Raw genomic sequence first — 27,565 nt, 5'->3', positions numbered from 1 at the left:
AGTAGTCTGGCAGAGGTCAGGTCACTGGAATGGGAATTATGGATGTTGAGTTGATTGAATGCTTTGTTTTGCACATCCCTGTTCCTCCTCCAGTCTCTTCTGTCTCAGTAAATATCATTATCATCCACCCAGGTGCTGGGGCCAGAGACCTAGAAGTCATGCTTGCTTTTTTCTTTTCCCTCCAATTCAAGATGCTTCCAAAATGTATCCCAAATGCACCTGTTTTTCTTTATTTTCCCAAATCCTAACCACTGTCCTCTCTCCCCAGGACGACTGTGGCTCTAATTGGGCTCCTTACACCTACTCTTGCAGCCTTATAATCCATTCCCCACCTAGCAACTGAAAACAATCAGGTCTGCCACTCCCCTGCTTGAGAGCCTTTGTTGGTTTCACTTTGCAATTAGGGTAACATCTAAAAGGTTACCTTGGACTCACAGCCCCATGTGATCTGACCTCTACCTGTCTTTCAAATCTTCTCTCCTTGCCTCCTTCCTCTTTGCTCGTCTCCATTACCACCTTTTAGTTCCTCAAACCAGTGATTGCTTTCTCTCCGGGAGGCATTTGCACTTGCTGTTTCCTCCACCTGGAATTCTCTTCTCATCGCTCCTTATCTTTCACACCTCACCTTACACATCTCCTTTTTAGTTAGGATTGGGAAGTCTTCATAGCATTTCTGCCCACATTTCATTGGCTGGAATTGTGTTGTGCGGTCACTTCAAAGGGGCTGGGAATTTGAATATTTTATTTTCCAACTTTCATAGGGCGAGAGAAAGAGTGGATGGGATGAGGTGAGGCGAATCAAACTAACAGTATCTACCAGAGCCCCTCACTTCTCTCCTTTATACCTTCCTGTCTATTTTCTTCATAGATATGTATTTATTTTCTTTGAACCTCTCTAAGACATAGGCTCTATGAGGGCAGGGATAGTATCTAATCCTTTTTCCTTTTTAAAAAAAATATTTTATTTATTTATTTATTTATTTGGTTGTGCCAGGTCTTAGTTGTGGCAGGCGGGCTCCTTAGTTGCAGCTCGCCTGCTCTTTAGTTACGGCACATGTGCTCCTTAGTTGTGGCTTGTTGGCTCTTTAGTTGTGGCACGTGAACTCTTAGTTGCAGCATGCATGTGGGATCTAGTTCCCTGACCAGGCCCCCTGCATTGGGAGCCCAGAGTCTTAACCACTGCACCACCAGGGAAGTCCCTCTAATCCTTTTTCTTTTTTAACTATGTGCTCAATGAATGTTTGTTGAGTCAATAAATTGACTTTGGTGAGCAGAGAGAGTGGAGACTCAAGTCTAGGCACTATCTCTGCTTTACTAGAGTAAAACGGCTTATTAAAGTAGCAGGTAGCCAGTGGAATTTCATTCTAGCACCTACCACATCACATGACACTTAATAGGTGCTCACTATTTTTAAAAATCTCAATTAATTGATTCCATTTATTCAAGTCTTAAATAATTGGAATTTGATCCCCAAAGCTCTATCATTATATTCTCAGATAGACAGACAAATATAAAATGTACTGCAGACCAGCAGCAAACATATAGTTCATATGAAAATCGCTAGCATCTTGCCTTGTACAACGTTGGTACCCATTTTTGTTTTTTAAAAGAATTTGAGCATGTCCATGGATGTCCAGACAATATATTATTTAAGATAAGGAGGCAGATGGCATTGAATATAGTTGTATAAAAAGGTAGTTTTTCCATGTAACATTTTGGGGCACATGTCCGATCCTTTCAGTAGATTTAATGGAGAACTAGTGAAAACAGTTCTAAGACCAATTAAAGCAACATTTGTTGAGTGATATTACATGCTGGGCACTGTGCTAGGTGCATTATCTCTGATCATTGATAATAACAATTCTGGACGTAGGTTTTTGTCTCCATTTTTACAGATGGAAAAAAATGAGGTTCAGAAGGGTTAAGAACTTTGCCTAAGGTTAAGACATATCTGAATTCAGATATGCCTGGCTCTAGATTCTGTGCTTTGGAACCATTATTGTAAATGTGTGGGACTGATTATATCAAGAGAAGATATAAGCCAAAAATGCCCTTAATATATCATAGGGATTTAGATGATCCTATGGACAGAAAGATAATATTGCATTTGGGTCTGCTCTGTATTGGCTCTTGTTATAGCTATGTCCTTCAAGAACATGACACTGATAGGTGGCATTCTTGTGAGTTAAGAAATTCAAATCAATAAAATGTTTAAAAGTAAAGGATTGAACTTTGAAAACCAGAAAGAGTATGTCCTTATCTCTGAGCTTTCTGTATCCCAGGATTTGAGCAGCCCAAATCTGTGTATCATTAGGCTGTAATATGATACTCAGCATTTAAGCTGGGCTCCTGAATGAATATTTTCTGTTGGTCAGAAGCCTGAAAGCATGAATCTTAGTGTCTCAGGATACCAAGGGTAGATCCTGACGATGTGATCATAGAGAGCCTCAAGCAACATCCGTACTAAGCATTGTCAGATACCTTGTTCCACTCAGGGCTTTAGTTCCACTCAGGGTTTTTCTTCATTCTGTGTTTTGTCTGACACTGGTTCAAGTTCTCATTCTGGCTTAGTCCTATCTTTAGACTTGTCCCCCTTTTCCCTAAGACTTCATTTTCTGCTTCATTTATCCTTCAGCCCCCGTGCACATACATACTCTTTCCACCAGTCCTACTGTGCAACCAGAGTGCAGCATCTACAGAAGACCTCCAGATTGGCAGGGACCCAGGATGCTCTGATCCCCACAGGACCTCTCTAGGCCAGTAAAGATTTTGCCGGTCTTTTGACATCCCTTTCAAACTAGTTTGACTTCTGGGAGGTGAAAGAAGCCATTGACAACGTTTAATGGTTATTGGCTAGATTTTATTCTTGGCTGTTATCCAGGATTTTTCATTGGGTAGATTTATAAATGTGTTTGAAATTCACCCATATAAAAATGTCTGTTGAATTTCCAACACCAATAGTAGTGTTATTTCCACTACCAGTAATCAGAAACTTAGAGTTAAAAAGATTCCCCTGGTTCTTAACATTATTTAGGTCATAATTATGACCCCATTATTTAGGGGTCATATGCCTCTTTGAGAATCCAGTGACAGCTATGGGCACTCTTCCTAGGAAAAAAGGGTGTGTGTGTGTGTGTGTGTGTGTGTGAGAGAGAGAGAGAGAGAGAACCACATTTGCACACAGTTTAATGCTGTTCGTGGATCATCTAAAACTTATCTTTGGACCCCAGGATAAAAATCTCCTAGTCTAATCTCCTCATTTTACAGGTAAAGAAGGTAAAGCCCACAGAAGTGAAATGACTTATTCAGGGTTAAGGGAGATAAGCAGGACTAGGATGTGAGCACTCCTGACCAGGCTGTGAAATAGTGTGTGTGTAATCTATCAGCTTTAACGCCTGGCCAGGGGACACCCAGTTTATATTATATCCATCCCTTCTCTACCCCACCCCTACCATCATATTCATTTCAGTGATTAATATGATATGCGCTGTTTTGAGTTTATATTATGTTCAACTGTTTTTAATAGTAATAATGAAGATGCCTTGCTTTGGTAAAACATGTGTCAGAGAATATTACATTTCTCACAACTTCCTGATACAGAGCTGAATAAGTACTGTTAACTCCATTTTACATGTAAGAAAATCAAAGACCCAAGTAAATTGTTCAGGGCCAAGTGAAGAGTGAGTTCCAGCTCTTCTCATGCCGTGAATTCCATTTTGGGGGTACTGGGCTGTCGTCTAATTCTCTTGTTTAAAACAAGCATAAGCAAGAACATGAAGGTCCTTGAACGAATGCCCAGACCAGTGTTTCTCAACCTTCACTATCCCTCAGAATCACCTGGGAAACGCCTACAAAATACCCAAAGGTAGGGACTCAGTTGGTCTGGGGTGAGGCTCAGACATCAGTACTTTTCAGAAACTCCCAGGTGATTTAAATGTGCAACAGCCAAGAGTGAGGAATATCATCCCAGACCTCTTTTTTTTTTTTTTTGAACATTTAAAAAATTTTTTAAATTTATTTTTGGCTGCACTGGGTCTTTGTTGCTGCGCGCAGGCTTTCTCTAGTTGCGGCGAGCAGGGGCTACTCTGTTGCGGTCCGCGTGCTTCTCATTGCGGTGGCTTCTCTTGTTGCGGAGCATGGGCTCTAGGCGCATGGGCTTCAGTAGTTGCAGCACGCGGCTCAGTAGTTGCAGCATGTGGGCCCTAGGGCGTGTGGGCTTCAGTAGTTGCGGCACACGGGCCCTAGAGTGCGTGGGCTTCAGTAGTTGCAGCACGTGGGCTCTAGAGCATGCGGGCTTCAGCAGTTGTGGCACATGGGTTCAGTAGTTGTGGCTCACAGGCTCTAGAGTTCAGGCTCAGTAGTTGTGGCACACGGGCTTAGTTGCTCCACAGCATGTGGGATCTTACTGGACCAGGGATCGAACCTGTGTCCCCTGCATTGGCAGGCAGATTCTTAACCACTGTGCCACCAGGGAAGTCCAAAGTGATTTTTTTTTTTTTCTTTGGCCACACCACGAGGCTTGCGGGATCCTAGTTCCCCCACCATGGATTGAACCTGTGGAAGTGCAGATTCTTAACCACTGGACTGCCAGGGAAGCCCCCCATACCTCTTAAAAAGATGGGTTCAGTGCTGCATCATCCCTTCTGGTTCTTGGATGAGAGGCTGTGCTGGTTTTCATGCCTCAGATTCAAACAGAAGGTGGTGTTCCATGGCTTGTCTTTGAAAGATATTGCAAAGGCATTTGGATGGTGTGCTTTGGGCATTGAGGTGTTTCCTTGCAGTGTATCAGTTACAAGCACGTTTAGAAATAGCTGAGCTCTAGTTGATGTCAGAATTCTCATGGAGCAAAACATGCAACGCAGCAGCCCCCAAACCCCGGCAACACAGCGTTCGAGCCCGTATTGCTCCTGTGCTCATCTCAGCTGCTTTGAATCACTGCAGCCGTGCCATGTGGCATTCAAGAAACCCGGCTTCCCCTAACGGCCAGCATTAAGACACAGCTCTTGTCGCGTGTCCCATACAGAGGGATGGGGTTTCGGGATGGAGTTCCAGCCCCATTGGATGATGAGGCTGCCAGTGAACAGCTGTGGTCTTGTAGCCTGGGAAGGTTCCACTGTGTCCTGTTCTCTTTGAACAACAGAAGCTTTTTAAAAGAGAAGGGAAATATACTGCAAGGCAACTTTAAGGCTGGTTTAAGGAGGTTAATTTCTTATTAATTCAAATGTGCTTTGGGTATTTCGGTTTAAAGCATGGATGTTTCTCCGCTGAAGAGAAAATGTTTACTTCCTCTGCTCCCTTTCTTCATACTAGACCTGTAGCCACCCAGATCTGGCTACTGTTTGTGCTGAGTGATGAAAATTTCCCAGAGCAGGCTTTTAAATGGGGCTCTCTTGCCGGGGGCAGGGAAAGGCAGCCGTCTGCTTAAGGAGGGCCCCCAGAGCCCCTCTGCGTCTTGGAGGAGAAAGCTGCCTCTGTCCGGGGCCATGTGTGACCAGCTCTTTTACCACAGTAGGACCACAGTGCCCTAACTACACTGTGTTCTGCGCGGGGCAGCTGCCTGCATGTACCCACAGCTGGGGTTGATGAGATCAGGTTCCACTCCGCAGAGCCAGAATAATCAGGACAAGGCACAGAGCATTTCTTTGTAGGCCCAGAGGTGGCATGACTGTCTCCCGCCTTGGCTAGGTCAGCGGAGGCGGGGGACCACAGGGTACTCACGTCTGTGTAAGCTGGAATCCAGTGCTGTGGGTCCACGTGTGGGGCACGACTTAAGCATCTCAGATGCTGTGGAGAGTCCGAAGTCATCCTCTCTAAGAGCTTCTGATCTTGTGGAAATAGGATATATACAGAGAGAAATAGCTAGACAAAAAATTACATGTTTGTCTATATTTAGGTGTTCCATTTTGCAGTAAGGATTCCATGTCCATCCCTGACTGCTTCCCCCATCACCTCAGTGTCATAGACTCCCAACGGGGACTTTTCACCCCAAACTCTCTCAGAGCTCCAGGCCACATTCCATGTCATCCCGGACACCAGTGCCAGCATGTCTCGTCAGCACGGCAATGCCTCCAAGTCCCTGCTCATCTTTGCCTTAAACTTGCTTCTCCCTCAGCTCGGTGCCTTGTGACCACCTAGAGGGGTGGGATAGGGAGGGTGGGAGGGAGACGCAAGAGGGAGGAGATATGGGGATATATGTATATGTATAGCTGATTCACTTTGTTATACAGCAGAAACTAACACACCATTGTAAAGAAATTATACTCCAATAAAGATGTTAAAGAAAAAAAAACTTGCTTCTCCTGTTAATTCTCAGACTCCATCCTCAACTCTTTCAGCACTGTCTATGCAGTTTCCATTTTTATGCCTCCCTTAGATTTCCATCACTATAACTCGAGTTCTGGCTCCTTCGTCCTCTGTCTCAAGCCTGGGTGACTAGTTCCTTTTTTACACTTCTTTTAGAGGGTCTGGTGGTGGGTGTGAGAGTCCTTCTTGTTGGCAGGGCTGGCAGTTGGGAGGAAGAGATAGATACAGAGTTGGGGGGGAGCCAGGACAAGCTGGAAACTACCAGCCCTTCTGCATTTACCTCTCACCTCAAGGGCAACTGAGAACAAGTTGTAATCCCTCAACATCTCTGCATGTGTATGAATAACTTCTTTTTTCTACTACTCATTTCATATTCCCTGGACACTCAGCAAACCCCTCAGTTGTTTATGGTTTCCAAATCTTTATTGCTGGTTGGGTGACTTCCACTTTCTTTCCTGAAGGTTCTGGAATGGGATTATCAGGGAAGTTGGTGAAGAAATCTCTGGAAAGCTATGAGCTCATTGGCTGGTGGGGGGCTTGAAGCCACTCTTGTTCAGCAGGGCTGTCAGTGGGGAGAAGGACTGGGTCTGGAGCAGCACAGAACAAGGACAGGCTGGAACTCTATGGCACCTCCACGTTGGCCTCTCACTGCATTTAACCATGGCAGCCTTGAGTAATGTTTGCTTTCACTTCCACCTTCCAGATATTATGCTAATTTCTTCTGTGGCCAACTCTGCTCTGAAACTGCCCTGGGAAGGGAATCTGGGAAATGTAGTTCTAGTTTGGCCAAGTTGACACCACAGAGCTCTACCTTCTTATTTATATTCATGTTCTTCCTAATAACTGACCCACAAAATGTCCTCGGTACACGTATGAGGAAGGGATGGGGAGAATGAATATGAGATCCAGCCAGTAAAGGAGAGTGAAGATGCCCTGAAAAAGGGGTAGATCTTTCCTTGGGTACGGCACCTTGTACACACTACTGCATATAGAATTGTATTACATACATCTAGGATGAGATTGCTTTCACTGTTGTCTCTGTAAGCAGAAACTACCTCTGTCTTGTTCCCTCTGGTTCCTTGAGGCAGGGACCCAAAAAGGATGAAATGTTTAAGATAGGAGTCTTCAGTTTGGTCTTTTCTCTCCAAACTTCTAAAAAGAACTGGTTCTGGCAAACTAGAGTTGTATACACAACCTGGCTTATTTTGGCTGCTTTGTAAAAGACAGAAGAAATATGACCAGGCTGAATACGGCCATCTGGAAAATGTTCCTGGAAGCATTTTTGAATGCCCAGAATGGAAGTCAGCTTTTCAGGGTTAGCCTGTAATCACTTTCTTGCATACAGGCTTAGCAAAAAGAGTTTGGTCCTGGCTAAGAATGCAATGGATTAGCATTAGAAGTAAACATTCACAGGCATGAGAGCTGACCTAGAGGGTAGACTGCTTAATGTAGCAATGTCTGGTATGTTCTATAGGGATGGCGGAAAGAAGGAGCCAGTTTTTGTTGGGCACCAGGCTGGGTGCTCTACTAGTTGGTTAATATGTATCATCTCCTCTCATCTTTGTCACAACCCTATGAGCTGGAGATTAACTATATTTTACTGTTGAGGCTGACAGAGTTTGAATCAGAGCCTCTGGTTGTACAATGAAATGACAGAACCAAAAGCCAGATTAGCCTAGGTCTGTCTGGCTCCAGGGTCCTTGATCTTTCCATTATATCATGGTGCTCTTCAAATCTGTTGATATTATTTTACTTTTCTGGTCCTGAGTTTCTCCATCTGGCTAATCTTGGCGAAATACGTAATCAACTCTGCCAGGGGTTAGGTGTTTCTCTAGGAATGGAGATACTGGAGGGAACCCCAGTCTTCAAATCCACACGTTCTCTGGGACTGGTGTGAGAGGCTTCTAAAGTTGACATGATCCAGAATGTGACACACTGGGCCACGCCCTCCGTTTATTGCTAGACTGTGGGAGTTGAGAGATAGAAGGCTTTACTCCTTCAGGGGCTTCCCTGGTGGTCCAGTGGGTAAGACTCCACGCTCCCAATGCAGGGGGCCCGGGTTTGATCCCTGGTCAGGGAACTAGATCCCACACGCATGCCGCAACTAAGATCCCGCATGCCGTAATGAAGATCCCGCGTGCTGCAACTAAGACCTGGCGCAGCCTAAATAAATAAATAAATATTAAAAAAAAAAAAAAAAAGAAGGCTTTATTCTTCCAGCCTTTAGCCAAGTGAGTGTGGAACTCTCTTGATCCTCCAGCGCAAGTTCTTGAACTGAGACAGTCCTGAGGAGCCTGGTTGGCAGCTCCGTTTCTTGGCCCACAGATTGCTTGGTCCTGAATATAGCACCAGGTACTGATAGAATAAGGAAGGGGTTCTACAGCAGAAACCACAGGCTTGGCTACCCGCCTTGGGAGCACTCAGTTCCCATTAGCCTTCGCAAAGGATGTCTAAGGTTCTTGGTCCAGATATCATGCCCCAAAGGAGGTTGCTCCATGCTCAGACCTATTTATAATCCTTTTACTTTTCCCACCAAAACACTACCAAGTAGATGGTGGCCTATGTATCTCTGCAAAGTACGTACACACACACACACACACACACACACACACACACATTTTGTTCTTAGCCCAGATCAGGGCAGCACCACCTTGGAGGTAAAATAAATGAAACAAGACTTCGGCTCACTTTTCAAAGCTAGAAAGTGTCATCAACTCACAACAAGTCTCCTCTTATGATTAAAATAATATATAAAAAAATGCATTGCATTTGTGAAAGCAGTTATAATGCAATTTTTTGTCTGATGAATAACCTTAATGTGTTCTGTATCTTGTTAATAATCTATCTTTGAAAATCTTGGAGGAACTTCCCTGGTGGTCCAGTGGTTAAGAAACTGCCTTCCAGTGCAGGGGACGCGGGTTCGATCCCTGGTTGGGGAACTAAGATCCCACATGCCACGGGGCAACTAAGCCCCTGCACCACAACTAGAGAGCCCGCGCGCTACAACTTCGGAGCTTGCGAGCTCCGGAGCCCGCGCGCCATAGCTAGAGAGAAGCCCACTCACCGCAATGAAAGATCCCGCGTGCCGCAACTAAGACCCGACTAAGCCAAAAATAAATTAATTAATTTAAAAAAAAGAGAAAATCTTGGGTATATTAACATTACATTTTGGTATAATCCAGAAAAAAAGCATAATAATTTCTGGGTGTCAAATGGCTAATAATAAACATTCTAAGGGCAAACTGCTAACTGAGTGAAAGTTTCTTGTGGAGGAAAGAATTTGGGGTCGGGGAGGAAGTCTGACCTTCTGGAGCCTTTTTCCTTTTGGCCGTCACTCCTGTGGGAGTTTAATACATGTGGTCAGAGCATGTCTCCTGCTGTTGGAAGCCCCAGTCTGCAAATACGGGCAATTCTAAGGAACTTCCTGTATCCACAAGGGGCAGCCAAGTCTGTGTCGGGGGAATGGGTAGGAGTGATAATTTGCATATCCCCTGTGGTATAAAGGCTCCCAGGTAACAGATTCCTTCAGTAGTAAAGGAAGTCCAAGGAATCCTGTGGTTATAATGTGCCTGTGCTGCTTCTCTTCGGTGCCTGACCGCTTCTTAGAACCTCGGGAAACCACCAGATCAAGAGCATGCTGTTTGTCCTTAGCACAAGCAGACCTTGGACGCAGTCCCAGTGCAATCATGAACTGCTTGTAGGAAGGTGACAGAACCACCAGGGTAGGCTACAAATCCTCTATTCAGTCTAACACACGTCCCTAGAGAGAATCGCCAGGAAGGCAAACGTTCATCCTGACTTTGGGAATCCAAGTTCTCTGGACTGAACCTGAGTTCCTCCTATCGCCCCCTCCTTTAAGTGAACCACAGTCACCCCTCCGCATGACTGACATGACACCACCGCCATCCCCGCTGAGCAAAGTGGACCAAGGCTGAGCCTGGATCTGAAACAGACCTTTGGTCGATTTGGGCTGGGAGCGAGCAGATTCTGTTTGAAACCAGCAGGCACTTTGATTTCTCAATTTGCAACAAAAATTCTTGAGTTGCTTTTTGTTGTTGCCGCTGTTTTGTTGTGAAAGAAAGTCATTCTTACACACGGTTGGCTTTCCTTCAAGGCTAATTGTGCAGTCTGTTCTTTGGGGACACCACATAGCCACATAGCATGCTTAAAATGCATAAAGTTTAGAGGAAGACGGTAATTCTCTGGAGAGCGAATCCTGTGTTTATCCAAGCACGGCATCTCTGCCTCCTCCCACACCAGTCACTCTCTAGCCAGTTGCATATTTGGTGGAGAGATTTATGGAACTGAACATACAGCTGCAAATTTTCTTTCTTTCTTTTTTTTTTTTTCCCCAAGAACAGTGTTCTGCTGTCAGGGCTGTTATGCAATAAGCACACACACACAACTTATTTACTCCAGGAATGTCCAAAACTCCTAAGTGGTATCCCTTGCTGAATCTGAGTGTGTGGGTAAACATAAAGCATTCTTTGGGTGAAAGGAACTCATTCCATAGATGTAACTAACAAATCTTGACTCAGCTTATGTCTCTGGGGTGAAAGGAACTCATTCCATAGATGTAACTAACAAATCTTGACTCAGCTTATGTCTCTGTCTAATATTTTGTTCAAGGACCATCCATGAGTCTAGCTACACTCTACAACTACTTCAGTTCTGAAGCAACTTTGTTAAAGTGAATATCTTAGGGACAGGAGCAGAGATTCTTTAACTGAATTCCACTGCTCTGTTTAAGATTATGCTGATTACTTACTGTGGCTCCTGGATGCTCTATCCATATGGGGTTCTCTTGGATTGGGAAAAATTCTCTCTTATCACCCTGTATTGTTTTTTTATTTTTATGTTATTTTTAAAATTTTTCTTTTTAAAAAAAATTTCTTTTGGGATTTCCGTGGCGGTCCAGTGGTTAAGACTGTGCTTCCACTGCAGGTGGCATGGGTTTGATCCCTGGTTAAGGAACTAAGATCCCTCATCCCACATGCCACATGGCCAAAAAAACAAAAACAAAAAAAAGTTTTTTTCTTTTTATTTTTTTATTGAAGTATAGTTCATTTACAATAGCATGTTAGTTTCAGGAATACAGCACAGCGATTCTCTTCCCTTATAGGTTATTAGAAAATATTGAGTAGAGTTCCTTGTGCTATACAGTAGGTCTATTTTGGTATGTATTTTATATATGGTAGTGTGTATATGTTAATCCCAACCCCCTAATTTATCCTCCATTTAAATTTATCCATTTAAAATAAGTATATTTATTTACAATTTCTTATCTGAATGAATAACTGCAACTTGACATCTATTTCCATTTCCCAAACCAAAACCCAAACTGGCTTCCTGGATGTGGACCCGTGCAATGGTTTGTCTCCCTTTCCACAATCTGCATCCATTGGGCTCTTTTGGAGGGAGAGATTGTGCAGGAGGAGGGACAGAAGAGAAAAACAAATATTTATTTAACATTCACTGGTATTAAACACTGGGCTTCGTACTTAATCAGATTTGATCCTCATAATAAACACGATCCCCATTTTACAGATGAGTAAAGTATAACTCAGAGAATTTGGAACTTGGCTAAAGTTACATAACTGGTAAATTATAAAAATGAGTTAAAAAATTTTTATTGCACTATATAAAAATATACAAATTATTCATGCACATCTCAAACTCTATTACAAAGTAAATTACTAGTGCAACTACTACCTAGGAATTCTAAGACCATGGATTAGTTGTCTACTTCTGAAATTTATATACATTTATCATATTGCAGTCATCATATTGGGTACATATCTAGGAGTGAAATTGCTAGGTCATAAGTTATGCGTATATGTTACATTTAACTAGAGTAATTGTTCTATCCTTTATTGAAAGGGGAGCAGAATAGTCTCCAACTATTATTGAATTGTCTATCCTTTGAATTCTGTGCATTTGGCTTCATGTATTTGGGGGCTTTTTTTGTTCGGCATATACATTTCGTGTTTGTGCTTGATATATATACTTGTTAGGTATATATGTTTATAATTTTTGTATCTTCCTGATGGATTGAACCTTGTGCATTATAAAATGTCCTTTTCTTCAATGCTGACTTTGTCATAAGCCCACGTGTAGGGGTCCAGTTTCTGGACTTTTGATTCTGTTGCGTTGGTCTATATACCTATACTAATACTAATACTACCACCATCTCACAGACTATAATAATAGACTGTAGCTTTATAATATGTCTTTTAGACCTTTGTTGTTGTTATTTACTATCGAAAACACTTAAGTGCCTGAGAGAGATTCATCTTACACTTCTTCATTTGTACTCTTCTGAACTTCAGTTTACATATCTAAAACTAATGTCTCCTTTGCAAATGTAACGTAAGCAAACTCCTGACCTAGTTCTTGGCACCTAAGTAACCAGTTATTAATAGTAAATGTTGTTCAATCACTAATTAATAGAAGTTATTTTTTTCTCATTGAATTTTAGAGCTGAAAGGTGCTTTAAAGTCTCTAATAAATATACATTTTTTTGCAGCCCAATTGATCAGATGACGAACTAATGCTTGGAGAAGTGAAACAGCATGTTCAAAATGATTCAGCTCTTTGGGTGCAGAGCTGAGACTAGAATTTCTCTCCTGACTCCTAATCCAGTGCTTTCTCCATTGCTCTATACTTAATTTACCCTTGGGGAGATCCTCACTGGGGAGGAAGGAAGGAAGGAGAGAATGAGTGCGTCCCTGGAGGTACACTTTTTAGGAAGTCTGTTTTTGCTGTGAATAAGCCAAGCTTTATAGACAAGTGAAGGGTGCCTCACACTGAACTTGGCAACACGCATGCTGTGTTGGTCACCTGATACCAACTTTCTCACCCACCTACAGAAGACAGATGGTATATTGAATCTTCTGCTGTCCTGTTTCTATTGTGAAGCAAAGATTGCAACAACAAAAAGGGAATGTGAATGGAATTGGTAATGCCAGTTAAAGGCACAGATTAGGTGATGTAATCACCATGACAAATGGTGTGCCTTGGGGGAGTTTGCTGGCTGAATTATATGCAACATTGTTACCAGGGGTAATTATACAATCCTCTATTTGTGTTATGTCCTTCCTCCTGGAACCTTTAAAATCTTCATTCAGGAATCATTAACATTCACCTCACTCTAGCAGAAGAGTTATAAATAAACATGGTTTTTAAACTTTGGTTGAGGATAATAAGACCTGCCAGGTCTAGCCCAGATGTAAAGATTAGCCTGAGTTATTCTTTTTTTTAAATTTATTTATTTAATTAATTTCTTTTTGGCTGTGTTGGGTCTTCGTTGCTGTGCGCGGGCTTTCTCCAGTTGCAACAAGCAGGGGCTACTCTTCGTTGCAGTGCATGGGCTTCTCATTACAGCGGCCTCTCTTGTTGCAGAGCACGAGCTCTAGGTGCTTGGGCTTCAGTAGTTGTGACACGCGGGTCTCAGCAACCCTGGCTCACGGGCTCCAGAGCGCAAGCTCAGCAGCTGTGGTGTATGGGCTCAGTTGCTCCGTGGCACGTGGGATCCTCCCGGACCAGGTGTCAAACCCGTATACCCTGCACTGGCAGGCGGACTCTCAACCACTGCGCCACCAGGGAAGCCCAGAGCCTGAGTTATTCTTAAAAGTAAGAAATGCCCCCTTACCATTCTCCATCGTTTTCTTCCCTGATAATGATGATGATGAAGTGAGCATTGTTCCATTTTTCAAGGATCATAGAAGGAAAAATCAAATGCAGTGTTCTTAAGAAACTTCATTGTGTGTGAGAGGTGCTTAGATACCATACTGAGGTTTTTATCCATGTGGTGTCAGTGCCAATTTTAGGGGAGCTGATTATCTATTACTTAGGAGGCAAGGTAGCCTAGGGCTTAAGTATACAAGTTTGGAGTCAAAATCTGGGCTCCACCACTTACTAGCTTTGTGAACTTGGGCCAGTTACTTTATTTCTCTGTACCCTCGACTGTGAGATGTCAATAATAATAACAATAATAATAATAATCATACCTGCCTCATAGGGTATGTTGGGAATTTTATGTGAGAATACACATGTAAAGAACTTTGGAAAAATATTAGGTGGTCCCGTTAGCAATTAGAGCACTGCCCATGCTGACTGGCAAGTTGTAACCTGAGAAGTGGTCCAGGAATATGGATCAAATGGCTAGGCTTTCCCAGGGTGGATAGCAAAGAAAAGAAATTAAAAATCATCCGTAAAAAGATAGTTCTCTATTTAAATATTTATGCTATTGCTTTCACAGCCTCTTATGTCAGATTATGAAAGCCATGGTGTATGATTTGGAGCAAGGTTTAAAGAAATAGGAACAATCAAAATATACCTTTTTTCTTTCTAAACTTCAGCAGCTTCCAAATATTTCTTAATCTACTCACGACATTTGTTAATCTGGTTCACCCTCCGTCTTCTTTTACTTTGGATACTTTGGCTGTCAAAAAGCCTCAAGCTTCATTCTCAGCAGGTCTGGTTGTGGGCTGTATTTGCCACATTAACAGTTGACGTTGGTGGCTCACACATGGCTTTAAAAATATGTGTGGTAACAATGGCAGCAGGTTTGGTTATTTGGGGTATTGCATTTTGAGCAATTTGGATATTATCTCTGATAATAGTTCTAAACTTAAGCATTTTATACATTGTTATTATCAATTTTAAAGTCTAGAAGATAGCAAAATTTGGCTCTAAAAATGAAATAGACTTCAGGCAAGTAATAATTATAATAAAATCTGAAATGTCAGCCCCCTTCTTGTATTTGAGGTGGTTAATTCTCAAACCATAGAATGTATTATCATAATACTAACAGGAATGGGATGAGCATATAAACTAACTTTTGGTACAAAAAATTCTGGTGGATACTTTACAGCATTGGTTTTTCAACATTGTGCTGTAGCAGAATCACCTGATATGCTTAATGAAAGTGCAGATTCTTGGGACCCACCCCCTGAAAAGTCGGATTTGGTAGGTCTTGGGTAAGATCTGAGAATTCACATTTTCAACAAGCCCTCAAAGGTGACTTATATTTGCAGTACAGTTTGAGAGCCACTGTTTTATATTTGGATACACTTTTCACTTAGGCACTGAACAGTGAAAATGGTTTAAATAATGTTGACTGAATGTGTAGCTGAAACTTCTAACATGTAACTGGCTCAAAATAAGCTTCCTCATTAATTAGTGCATTTCCTGTCATAAGTATCATTCAAGTAAGATAGGTTGGTTGCCTGGCAAGGATTTGTAGAGGAGAGTTCTACTTTCAGTGGGAGCTCGATTAGGGTGATCTCTAGAATACATCTGAGGGTTCTACTTGATTAAGAATTTAAGTATTAACTTGCCCTTAATATCTTGGTTCTGCTTTCTGTATCATTTGATTGGACAAGCTTCCGTCTCCTACTCACCAGGACTCAGCCCTTCCTGATTATTTTCTGTATCTGTCTGGGTCTATCTTTTTTCTCCTTATGACTCTTTCTGTCTCCGACATTTTATCCGCCTTGGTCTCTGTCTTGCTAAATGTTTTATTATTTTCAGGGAAAGCCTGAAGCAGCCTTACCTTCCAATCCTTCTTTCTCCTTCCAGATCAGAAAGAAAAAAAAAAAAAAAAAACCAGAGAAAAGCTAGAGTAGCTTTCACATGAATGCAGCCATTTCAGGGATGCAAGTGACTTGGTGAATACAGATTTCCATGGCAGTGAGAAGACACTTAGGTAATCATAGGTGTAGTGTTTCTCCTCAATCTCACTCCCACTTTGGTTGAAACAATCAAATGACTGTGATGGAATTCCAGCCATACAAGAACTGATGTGCAATTGCATCATCCCACAGGCGCTCAATCTGTTCAGAGGGTTAGTGTACATCTGCCAGCACTGGCTCAGGGAGAGGAATTACAGGCAAGATTGTTTAGTCGCTTTCGCTCCTTATCAGGAAGGAGCCTGGAGTTCAGCCTAGGTGTTTATCCCAATGTGATCACACCCTGAAACGTATGAGTCCTGCCTCCCTCTTCCTGTTAACTCTTATTGGACCTACTCTGGGTTTTAGGCCTTTTCTTCACTGCCCGGATGCTCAGAGACATCACTTACCCATGACTTATGAAGGCTTGGTTCTTCCCTTTCATTAAGGATAATGTCCTCTACATCTCTTCTTTCTAAAGTGAAGGTACCCTCCTTTTTGTAGGAGACGAGTTCAGAGCAGCTATAGGAGCTCATGACAGCTCTTTTCAGCGAACTTGGGACATGAGGAAATTGCATTCAAATCTTTGAAAACAAATCTGACAAAGATAATTATAAGCAGAAGAAAAGCATCACAACCTCACTCGAATTCTCATTATCCCCTCTGGGTGGTGTCTAAGTCCCCCACCCCAGAAAGGAGGTAATAGGTATCTAAGGTAGGTCTATTCAGAGGTCATCACATGTTCTGTGTGTTTGTGCTTTTTAATATAGTAGAGAAATAATTTTCCCCCAGGCCGTGTGCTTCCTGTTGTTACTTGGGTGTTGATTTTCAGAACATAGTGTACCATAGATGCTAATTCAAAGTCCATTAAAACTGAATACATTACATAGTAATACCTGCATTTCTAGATCATTTTGCACATTTTTAGTAACAGGATATTAGAACTGCTGGAACCACAGCAGTTGTTGGGACCACTTAGGGAGAGATGATGTCTTTCTAACAGCCTGACTCTAAAATTACTACCTTTAATATAAGCATGAAAAGTGTTTGAAATGCCTTTTTTTTTTTTCTTGCCTCATTCACGGAAAAAAATTGAAATAAATGTCTCAATTTACATATTGTTGAGGATTTTAAGTGACACAAAAAGCAGCCCAACCTTAACTGAGTAAAAACCTTCTTAATGAAGTTGGAAGAGCCTAAACATCAACACCACAAGGTATTTGAGCGAACCCAGACTGTTTAATTAACAGTTAAAGCCAAGAGAGAAAACACTTGTTTTCCACTATTCTTTGCATTCCTCAGAACTTGCATATTGTACTTTATAAATTTGTATTTATGTCAGGCTGTAGAGTCATGGAGTTCAAATTCCAGATGAGGCACTTAGTTGTGTGCCCTTGAGCAAATAACTTAACCTCTCTGATATTCAGTTTGTTCTTAAGGATTGTATTGATGAGCATGGGTTGCCAGTGACAGAAACCAGCTACCATTAAAAAAAAGAAAGAAAAAGAAATTGATTAGAAGGATATCAAGAATGTAAGGGAATCAAAGGCAGGTCTAGAGAACTAGATGACCTATGATGGGGTTCCATCCTGATAAACCCATTGTAAATTGAACATATCTGTAAGTCAAAAATGCATTTAATACACTTAACCTAGGGAACATCATAGCTTAGTCTATCTTATTTTAAACATGCTCAGAACACTTATATTAGCCTACAGCTGGGCAAAATCATCTAACACAAATCCTGTTTTGTAACAGAGTGTTGACTATCTCTTATAATTTATGGAATACTGTATTGAAAGTGAAAAACAGAACAGTTGTAAGTGTATCGATTGTTTACCTTGTGATCGCCTGGCTGAGTCGGAGCTGGGACTGGCTTCTTTCACTTAGCAGAATGTTTTCCAGGTTCAGCCATGTCGTAACATGTAGTTGGTTCCATTTTATTGCTGAATAACATTCCATTGTATGGATATACCAAATTTTATTTCCCCTTTCATCAGCTGTTAAACATTTGCGGTCCATCAGTTTTGAAGCACCAAGCCTTCCTCTCTTAAGCTCTCTCTCTGGTGGCCCCAGATCAGGGATCACAGACTCAAATGTCTCTCAGCTAGTTGTAAGAAAAATAGGAAGTGGTGAGGACCACGCAAACGAGAGAACGTGTGCCCATCTAGAAAGGGAGCCATTGCCAAGTGGCCATCCAGGCCTGGTATTGTTAGATCTTCAGATTGTTCCAGAGAAGCCAGAATCTAGATTTTTATGTGAAAATTTTCTAACTTTTAAATGTTGGTCAATTGAAACCAACACTATGTGGGAGAGAGAGAGAATACAATTCTGGTCGAAACTAAATGCTGCAGGTGATCCCTGAGTGATGCAGAGACGTCTCATCTTCGGGAGCCTGTGAAGGGTTAGCTAGAGTGTGAGCTTACCAGGCAACTTCTGCACTCTCCTTGGGCAACACAAAAAGGCTGTTCATCCCTTTGGAGAAAAGAAGGACCCGGGTCTAAAGTCAACACTCTGGATTGGGTGGGGGTGGAATTCCTCTCATTCTTTGGCTCAAGAGCATGCTGGAGTAGAAAACACAAAACTCCAGCAAATGTCTACATTGAATTTGTGCTAAATTGTCCTGCAAATTACACTTGTAGCCTGTTTCAGGGTGGATTCGGACCTGCATGTGTGACCTTGATTCTGACTACAACTTCAACCATGGTTGAGAACTGCTGATTCTGTACAAGATGTGCTCTGATGGAAAAAAAAAAAAATTGCCCTCAATTCATGGTGACAGATTTGTGGAAACAGGGAAAGAAAAACAGAGGTCGGTGTCCTTATGTAGAACGACACCATAGTATTATAAGTTCGGGAGTGGAAAATATTGAGGCTTCTGACAACAGCGAGTGTTTATTGAGTAAATAACCACTGTGCTTGCCACTGTCCACTTTCCATTCTGTTTTGCATGTGACCTTGAAAAAAGTGGGTGTTTTTAAAGGGAAAGAAGTTCATTGAAGCTAGTATTGGTGTAGGGCTTGATATTTGCAAAAAGGTTTTCAATTCATTAATTTGAACCTGTGAGGATAAGCATTTTTACCTAACTCTCTTTTGTAAATGATGTCATTGAGGCATAGAGGCAAATGACTTTATTAAGATCATCCAGGGAATTCCCTGGCAGTCCAGTGGTTAGGACTCCTCGCTGTTAGGCAGTTAGGACTGCCGAGGGCCTGGGTTCGATTCCTAGTCGGGGAACTAAGATTCCCACAAGCTATGCGGCCAAAAAAAAAAGATCATCCAGCAAAGGAGCCTAGGACTTAAATCCATATCATTGGATTCCAAATCCTTCATCTTTTCCACAGATACACAGCTGCCCTTTTAATACGTTCTACTTTTGGTTTATCTAAGTAATCGGTACAGATATCTTTAGACTTAATACAGTATTTTATGTATTTTATTTCATACTTACATTGAAAATATAACATGTAATTTATATTTCATATTAGTTATATTTCATATTTGTTATATTTGTTAATATGGTGTCTGAGTTTCTATTGATATTGCCCGCTCAGAAAACAATAAAAGGAAACAGTGATTTTCAGGTGTTTTAGTATTTTCACATTCTTTGTGTTGTCAACACTAAATTAATTTATTAATAAGTAATTGGGAGCAGGTGTGCACCTTAATTCTTAAGACATTACACTTAAAGAAGTATGATGATGAGAACAACAGATATGGGACACATTGTTACCGAATTGGTTGGATGGACCCCCACTTGGGCCCTGGCCCTGGCCAGAACCCCCTGCCTCTGCGGGGAAGGTTCTTTGTCCGTTCGGATTCCACAGCCAATAACAAAACCGACGCTGAGACGGAAACAGCACAAGCTTTATTCAGAGGCCAGAGAATGGAGAATCGGGAACTTCGTTTGCAAATCACCTTCTCACCAGACTTGGGCTGGGATACCTCTGATAGAGGGGGGAGGGGTTAGGGGGAGGGAATTCATTACTTCTCCGAGAACAGGGGTGTAGTTTGCTCAGAACTGGGGCAACATCCCTTTTCAGTCCTAATACGGATTCCTCTTGTTGTTGTCATGGCAATTGTCAACTGTCATGGTATTGGTGGGTGTGTCATTTAGCATGCTAACATACTACAGTGAGCGTATAATGAGGTTCAGGGTCTCCTGAAGGTCAGGTCTTCTGCCATCTTGGATTTGGCTCGTTCTAACCAGTTCTGGTGGGTTCTTGTTTTTCTCTTCTGGTGGTTTCCTATAAGATAACGATAACACTTCTCCACAGCTGCAATGTTCCCTTAAGGAAGGGGGTGGGTTAGAGCTCGAAGCTAACAGCCATGATAACAACTTCATTAACTTAATCAACCTCAGCCATCTCCTTTCCTCCCCCTCTCTCCAACTTCTGTCCCTTCCCTTTTGTCTTGTTTTCTTTTTTTTCTTTAATTAATTAATTAATTAATTTTAATTTTTGGCTGTGTTGGGTCTCCGTTGCTGCGCGTGGGCTTTCTCTAGTTGCGGCGAGAGGGGGCTACTCTTCGTTGCGGTGCGCAGGCTTCTCATTGCGGTGGCTTCTCTTGTTGCAGAGCACGGGCTCTAGGTGCGTGGGCTTCAGTAGTTGCAGCATGTGGGCTCAGTAGTTGTGGCTCACAGGCTCTCGAGCACAGGCTCAGTAGTTGTGGCACATGGGCTCAGTTGTTCTGCAGCATGTGGGATCTTTCCAGGCCAGGGATTGTGTCTCCTGCATTGGCACGTGGATTCTTAACCACTGCGCCATCAGAGAAGTCCCCTTTTTATTTTCTTATTTTCCCAATAAATGAAGAAATAATTTATAGGAAGCCAGAAATCCTTCAGGCTCAATCCTAATTGTGCTTTTTTTGCTTAATACATTATTCATTCAGTTCATTCAACAATGAATATTTATTGATTATTTTATTTCATCTCCTATTGCTGCTGTAACAAAGTAACAAACTTGGTAACTTAAAACAACACAAATTTATTATCTTATAGTTCTGGAGTCAAAGGTCTAAAATAAAGGTATCAGTAGGTCTGCATTCCTTCTGTAGGTTCTGAGGGGAGAATCCATTTCCTTACCTTTTTCAACTTCTAGGGGCCACCTGCATCCCTCAGCTCCTAGCCCCTTCCTCATATCACTCTTGCTTCTGTTGTCACATCTCCTAATTGTGCCTGTGACTTTTTTGTCTCCTTCTTATAAGTACCCTTGTGATTACATTGGGCCCACCTGGATAACCCCTATGTTAAAATCAGCTGATTAGCAGTCCAGTTCCATCTGCAACCTTAATTCCTTGTCGCCATGTCAACTAATATATTCACAGGTTCTGGGGATTAGGACATGGACATCTTTGGGAGGTGGGGGTATCATTCAGCTCACCACCAGTGCCTACTGTGTGCCAAACACCTTACAGATTTATATTCTGTTTGATTCTGTTTTGCTGATTAGAAGTACGTATCACCGACAGCTGGAGATCTGTGTATCTCTCCATTTCTCTATTTGAGTGACATAAACAAATCATTCCTGTCCAGTGTGCACTCTTCAGACACACAACAGATATACCATCTGTTAATCTGTGTCAGCTAAATGGAAACTACCCAGCATCTGATGCCACCACCAACCTCAAGAGAAGGCCCTCCGTTTGAGGCAGTAGCTGTGATCAGTATTATGTTCACTATGACACATCCAAAGTGGCCGCTCATTACTGAATAATGCTTTTGAATTTTTTATTGTAATTATCTGTCCTATCATAGGTAAACTAATACTCAGTTTAAAAGCTGACCTTTGTTGGCCTCATCCATTTTCGTAAGTATGGGAAATAGGGAAATGTGTGGAATTTATCATCTCAACTGGGACACCATGCAGGTGAAAGGAGAAACTATTAATAATCATGCAGGAATAATAGGTATAAAAGAAGACTGTTTGGGGAACACGAGGACATAGAATCTCCCTATAAACTGAGTCCAAATGAATGGTAACAGCCACAAACACTGTGATTATGAAAAAGTATTGAGTACCCCATAGGTTCAGAGCACTGGAGTAGAAGCTTTAACGTCCTTGACCTCATTTAATTCTTACAACAATCTTAGAAGGTAGATATTATGATTATTAATCATCCATATTTTAGAGCTGAGGGAAATGAAGCTCAGGAATTTAAATACCTAGCTTAAGCTAGTAAGTTGCTGAGTTAGGATTTAAACCCAAGGTGGTAAAACGACAAACCAAATGCTTTTTCTATTATACTGCCTTCCAGGAAAAGTATAGTTTCTTGGAAATTGTTAAATTGCAGTTGCTGGCTGGGTACACTTGGGTACCAATGTAGGACGTTACCTGTTAAAGATGCACAATGTCTTTATTCTAGGTCTATGAAAAACCAGGAGCTCTAAGAGATGCTTTTTTTTTTTCTTTTAATATGCATAGTTTATTTTTTTTTTAATTTTTATTGGCGTATAGTTGATTTACAATGTTGTATTAGTTTCTGCTGTACAGCAAAGTGAATCAGTTATACATATACATATATCAACTCTTTTTTTAGATTCTTTCCCCCGTATAGGTCATTACAGAGTATTGAGTAGAGTTCTCTGTGCCATATAGTAGGCCCTTTTTTTTAGATTCCACATGTAAGCGATATCTCATGATACTTGTCTTCCTCTGTCTGACTTACTTTGCTCAGTATGAGAATCTCTAGGTCATTCCATGTTGCTGCAGATGGAAGCGCGGAGTCCTAACCACTGGACCGCTAGGGAATTCAAGAGATGCTTTTTTCTTTGTCCTTCCTTCAGGTCTGTCAGTTCGTCGTCTCTGTAAATGGGCTTAACGTGCTGCACGTTGACTACCGGACGGTGAGCAACCTGATTCTGACGGGCCCACGGACGATTGTGATGGAGGTCATGGAGGAGTTAGAGTGCTGAGAGGGCAGCCCTCCCAGCCCATCCCATGGCCTGCAGAGGATCAAAGGCAGAACAACACAAAGCTCTGCAATGACAAGACTTCTGTATACCTGGATGGCTTTGGACATACAGATCTTTTCTCTGTACATACACATCTTAATTTGAGTTTCACACACTGTTTCCCTGTTGAATGTGGAAGAACCGGGTAATACATCTTTTTTAAAAACAACAACAACAAAAAAACGACTTAACATCAGTGTAGAAAAAGTTTGAGAAACAGAATTTTTTTTTACATAGTAGCATTGCCTTACTCAATTTCCATTTGTAGTTCTCATCCATTGTTTTATATCTTAGTTTGCAGAAAGTTGTTGAAATGCTTCTCTTGCCAAAACAGTGATGTGCTAAAATCCCCTTCACAGGAGGCAATAAAGTAGTTTTTACAGACTTTAAGTTGTACTCTCACCAAATGAGCATGGAACTGTTTATTAGAGGATCTAGATTTCACCAAATTTCAAATTAAAACAACATCCAAAGGAATAGTACTTGTTAATTAGCATTTTGAAGGTTGTAAATCATTCAGTGCTTAAAAGCCATCCAATTTTTGACTTTTTCTTAATTCCTGCCTTTAGTATCAACTTTTCACTTAACATGTGTTTTCAGTTATGGCGTTGGTCAAAAACCAAAAACCTTATGATGGTATGGGTGGGGTAGATAGGGAGATAACTACTTAAAACTATGTGCTCTGTTTTCTTTCTGAGCCTACATCATTTTGTTCTATCAGTCAGCAACAGCAGCTTTCTAGAAATAATCCTGAATATGTTGAATGTCAAAACAGACAAGTTTGTATATACACATGTAATTCAAAATCACGCCTCTGGCAAGATTTCACTTTGAAGTTGTCCCTTTTTAGGTGAAGTATTCTAGAACTTGGCCCATATATGATAAAACTTGAAACTAAATTGCCTTATTGGCCTGAATTTTCACTAGCTTTCTAGTGTGACATATTCTAAGGACATGACATGTTGCTTATTTGGCAGGATTATTTTTCACCAAAAGCAACTTCTTGTGTTGTAACTCTTCAGCTCACTTGTATATATGTGTGTTTCTTTTTTGTTCTCAAAGAGAATGCATTTTGGGGCTTGGTGTATAGAGGAAGCTCCTCAAAGTGCCAAATTAGGGAATCAGGGAATGCTCAATTCCTCTTATTTTCATATAATACATTCTGAACGACAAGGTTACTTTCTGATCATGTAGTAACAAAATATGAATGTTGTACCTTGGCCATTTTTTGGTGATAGGTTATAATGTAATGGTACTGGTGGAATGGACATACCGTGTTAAAGATACCACATATATATGTTTCTGGTAGTCCAACTTTTCTGATCTGTAGCTTTCGTCAGAGAATAGGACTTTGAAGTAATATAGGATGGCTAACATTAATACTGTCGATCTACATTTGAGAAATATTATCATCTCCGTGTGTATGTGCGTTTAAACTGTGTGCCAGGCTGTGTGCTATGGCACTTTACATACGTGCTCTCTTTTAATATTCATCACAACCCAGCAAGGTTGGTATTATCTCCCCCCCCCATTTTTCAGACTTGAAAAGTAAGTCTGAGCAAGTTTTAAAATGGTCTCAAGTTCACACAGTTGCAAGAACTACTAAGTGATGGAGCCTGGATTCAAACACAAGTTTATCTAATGCTAAAGCCCATGTTACTCCCTCTCCTACATTCCCCAGCCTTTCCGCACGTGGGGACCTTCCGTTGAGGGCTTATCCTGTACCCAGTGCTGTGCTAAAACTGTACATTGCCTGTCCTCACTGACCTGTGAGGTCAGTGTTGTCATCTCCATTTTACAACTGAGGAAACGGACTCATAAAAAGGTTAGTCATATACCCAAGGCCACACAACTAGTAACTGGGAAGCCTTATCATTAGGCTTTAAAAAAATGTATAACATCTTTAAAGGATGAGTCCTAAATGCCTCCTGTCTGCATGTATTCATTAACTGATGAAAGAAGGAGGAATGCCTTTCGGGAATGGCATCTTCTTCTTGCTGCTACCTGTCCTTTTTATGCATGTCCCAATGCCCATTGTCTTGGACCTTGGCATAATACCACTTCCCTTCAGCCAGTCTAAGCACCAGAGAGGCATCTGCCTTTATTGACTTCACACAGCCTCCTGCCTGTGAAATTTCTTTGATTCAGAGAGTGGCATTGATGTCTTTGCTCAAATGAACACTAAGGTGAAGGAAGGAGGGAAGGAGGGAGGGAGGGAAGGAAGAAGGAAGGAAGGATGGATGAAGGGAGGGAAGGAAGGGAGGGAGGAAGGAAGGATGGATGAAGGGAGAGAGGGAAGGGAGGGAGGAAGGGAGGGAGGGAAGGAGGGAGGGAGGGAAGGAAGAAGGAAGGGAGGAAGAGAGGGAGGGAAGGAAGGGAGGGAGGGAGGGAAGGAAGAAGGAAGGAAGGAAGGAAGGAAGGGAGGAGGGAGGGAAGGAGGGAGGGAGAGAGGAAGGGAATAAAAGCAGGAAGGGAGGATGGAACTGATTCCTCCTTTGACTCCCATCACCCTTAAAGTCCAAATGCCAGAGAATTCTATTTAAGGCCAAGAGAGCTTCACCTTAGCTATAGTCCCAGCCCACCCCTGGCATCCTCACCCTGTAGTTAAAGTGAATGCTCCACTCCCAAAAGGGCCCCGGTCTAGCTCCCTGCAGCCTTTGCCCATGCAGTTTCTCCTCCCTGGAATATTATTCTTTCTCCTTCTTTGCCTGGAAAAATCTGTCTTATTAATTCCCCTTAGGTATTCTTAGATATTACCTCTGAGAAATCTTTGCCAGCAATCTAGCTCTGGGATTGATGCCCTCCTCTAAATTCCCACGGACCCCTATACACCACCCTCTTGTGATGACAGCACTGATGACATTTCCTTTGAAATTGTCCCATTACACGTGTGTCTCCCTAACTACACTCTAAGCATCTGCAGAACAGGAACTGTGTCTTGCTGCCCAGGCAGTCCCTTCATCTAGCACAGTTCCTAACACAGAGCAGTATGTCAGCTATCCATTGCTGTCTAGCGAATCAACCCAAAACACACCTTATGACACTACTTATTTGCTCATGATCCTGTGGGTTGGCCTTTTGGGCAAAGCTCTTCTAGGATGACCAGCCACAGCTTGATGTGGAACGGGTTGAGTTCAAACAAACATCTGTGGTCAGGGAGCGTGTCGATTGGGGGCTGGCTGATTGTGGATGGCTTTGTGCATATATCTCGCTGTTGGCTGGGGCGTTGGCTGGGGTGCCTCAGTTCACTTCACGTGGCCTTTCCCCGTAGCTAGCCCAGGCTTTCTCGTTAGGCCTCATGAGATCAAAGAGGGGGAGCATGGAAACTGCAAGACCTTTTGTGGACTTGCTTGGAAGTCACACAGTGTCACCTCCACAGCATTTTGTTGGCCGAAGCAAGTCACAAAGCTAGCCCAGAACCAAGAGGCTGGGAAACAGATTCTTCCTTTTGATGGGAGGAGCTGCAAAGAATCTGGCCATTTTTAATCCACTAAGACTAGGTACTCACTATTTTTTTGAATAAAGGACCAAAAACTTACCTAGTTACTGAAAGGCTTCAGCTATCCAGATGTAAATTACTGACCAACCACTGGGTAGAAGTCCAACAGTTGTGAATAAAGCCCCACGCCTAATGAAAACTAGAGTCAGAAAAATCCTGAAATAACAGTGCTGCGTGGAGCCACGGAGAGCACGGTTTTTATTCTTTGCACTTTGCTGAGGTGTGGAGTGGTCAGGTGGCATGCCCATACTCATGAGGCTTGTTGGGGCCAGAGCCTAGGCCAAACACCAGCCTCCCGCCCTCCAATCCTATGTCCTTATATAGCCTCCTGCAGTGGAGGGTAATGCCGTGAAAATAGGCCTTTGGCTTTGGATTATTCATAAAATGCAGTTGTGCCATGTACCTGTGAAGGTGAAGGACACATACTTTAATTAACTCAGGCCTTGAGTTGTTAAATCATATCATTAAAAAATAAATATTTTGTGTGATATTTTGACAGTTGAACAGCTTTAAAATTTAGAAACTCCATTCCTAAATGTAACACCAAGAATGATTCTAAATTAACAGTACGCAGTATTTCTAAGAGCTTTTATTTCCTACGTATGTGTGTCTGTGTGTATTGGTGTATTGTGTGTGAGAGTTCACTCATGGAGAATCCCTGAAATGGCTTACTTTGTTCCTAGAGAAAACACTTTTGGTTTTTCAGGTGTTTGTGTAAGGTGTCTGTGTTTTTGTGATAGAGACAGACATCATTTTTCGTTAATTCTTTAGCATAGGATTTGAAAGCCATGTTGGTTAATTCTGCTGTAGAGAGAAATTCTGCAGCTGCCTTTTGGGTTGGTTCTATAATCTGATGTTTTCTTATTAATCTCTGATAAATAATTGTATAAATTGATACATTTCTAGTTGAGAAATGTTGGGTAACATGAAGAAGATATCCATGTTTGAGTAGACTAGATACGATCAACTTCACACTACCTTATAAAAGGTGAATGCATTGGAGTGGTAGCAATTAATAATTTAAAAATCATTGCTTTCAGGCCAGAATTGAGTCTCACATTTCCAAATACTCATTACTTTCAAATATGTTGTGAAAATAATCTGCTTTTAAGATCTACTTGAATGATGTTGACTATTCTC

General features: G+C 41.8%; 1 protein-coding gene across 3 annotated transcripts in view; it reads left to right on the top strand.

Annotated features, from left to right (window-relative positions):
• The window catches only part of DEPTOR (DEP domain containing MTOR interacting protein), a 175,501-nt gene that overhangs the window by 123,352 nt on the left and 24,584 nt on the right, over window positions 1-27,565 (top strand). The window contains exon 9 of one of the 3 annotated variants that reach the window (XM_059901399.1): window positions 22,759-23,316. The exons of the other annotated variants lie outside the window; for them this stretch is intronic. Within the exon in view, the coding sequence (XP_059757382.1) occupies window positions 22,759-22,887 (129 nt within the window). The 3' untranslated portion in view covers window positions 22,888-23,316. Of the gene's footprint in view, window positions 1-22,758; window positions 23,317-27,565 lie in introns of those variants that run through there. 3 annotated transcript variants of the gene reach the window in all.

The sequence above is a fragment of the Balaenoptera ricei genome, chromosome 17 (genome assembly GCF_028023285.1).
Source record: "Balaenoptera ricei isolate mBalRic1 chromosome 17, mBalRic1.hap2, whole genome shotgun sequence".
Classification (NCBI taxonomy): Eukaryota; Metazoa; Chordata; class Mammalia; order Artiodactyla; family Balaenopteridae; genus Balaenoptera; species Balaenoptera ricei.
The sequence above is the reverse complement of the archived record's forward strand: the minus strand, read 5'-3'. Positions and strand labels throughout refer to the sequence as shown.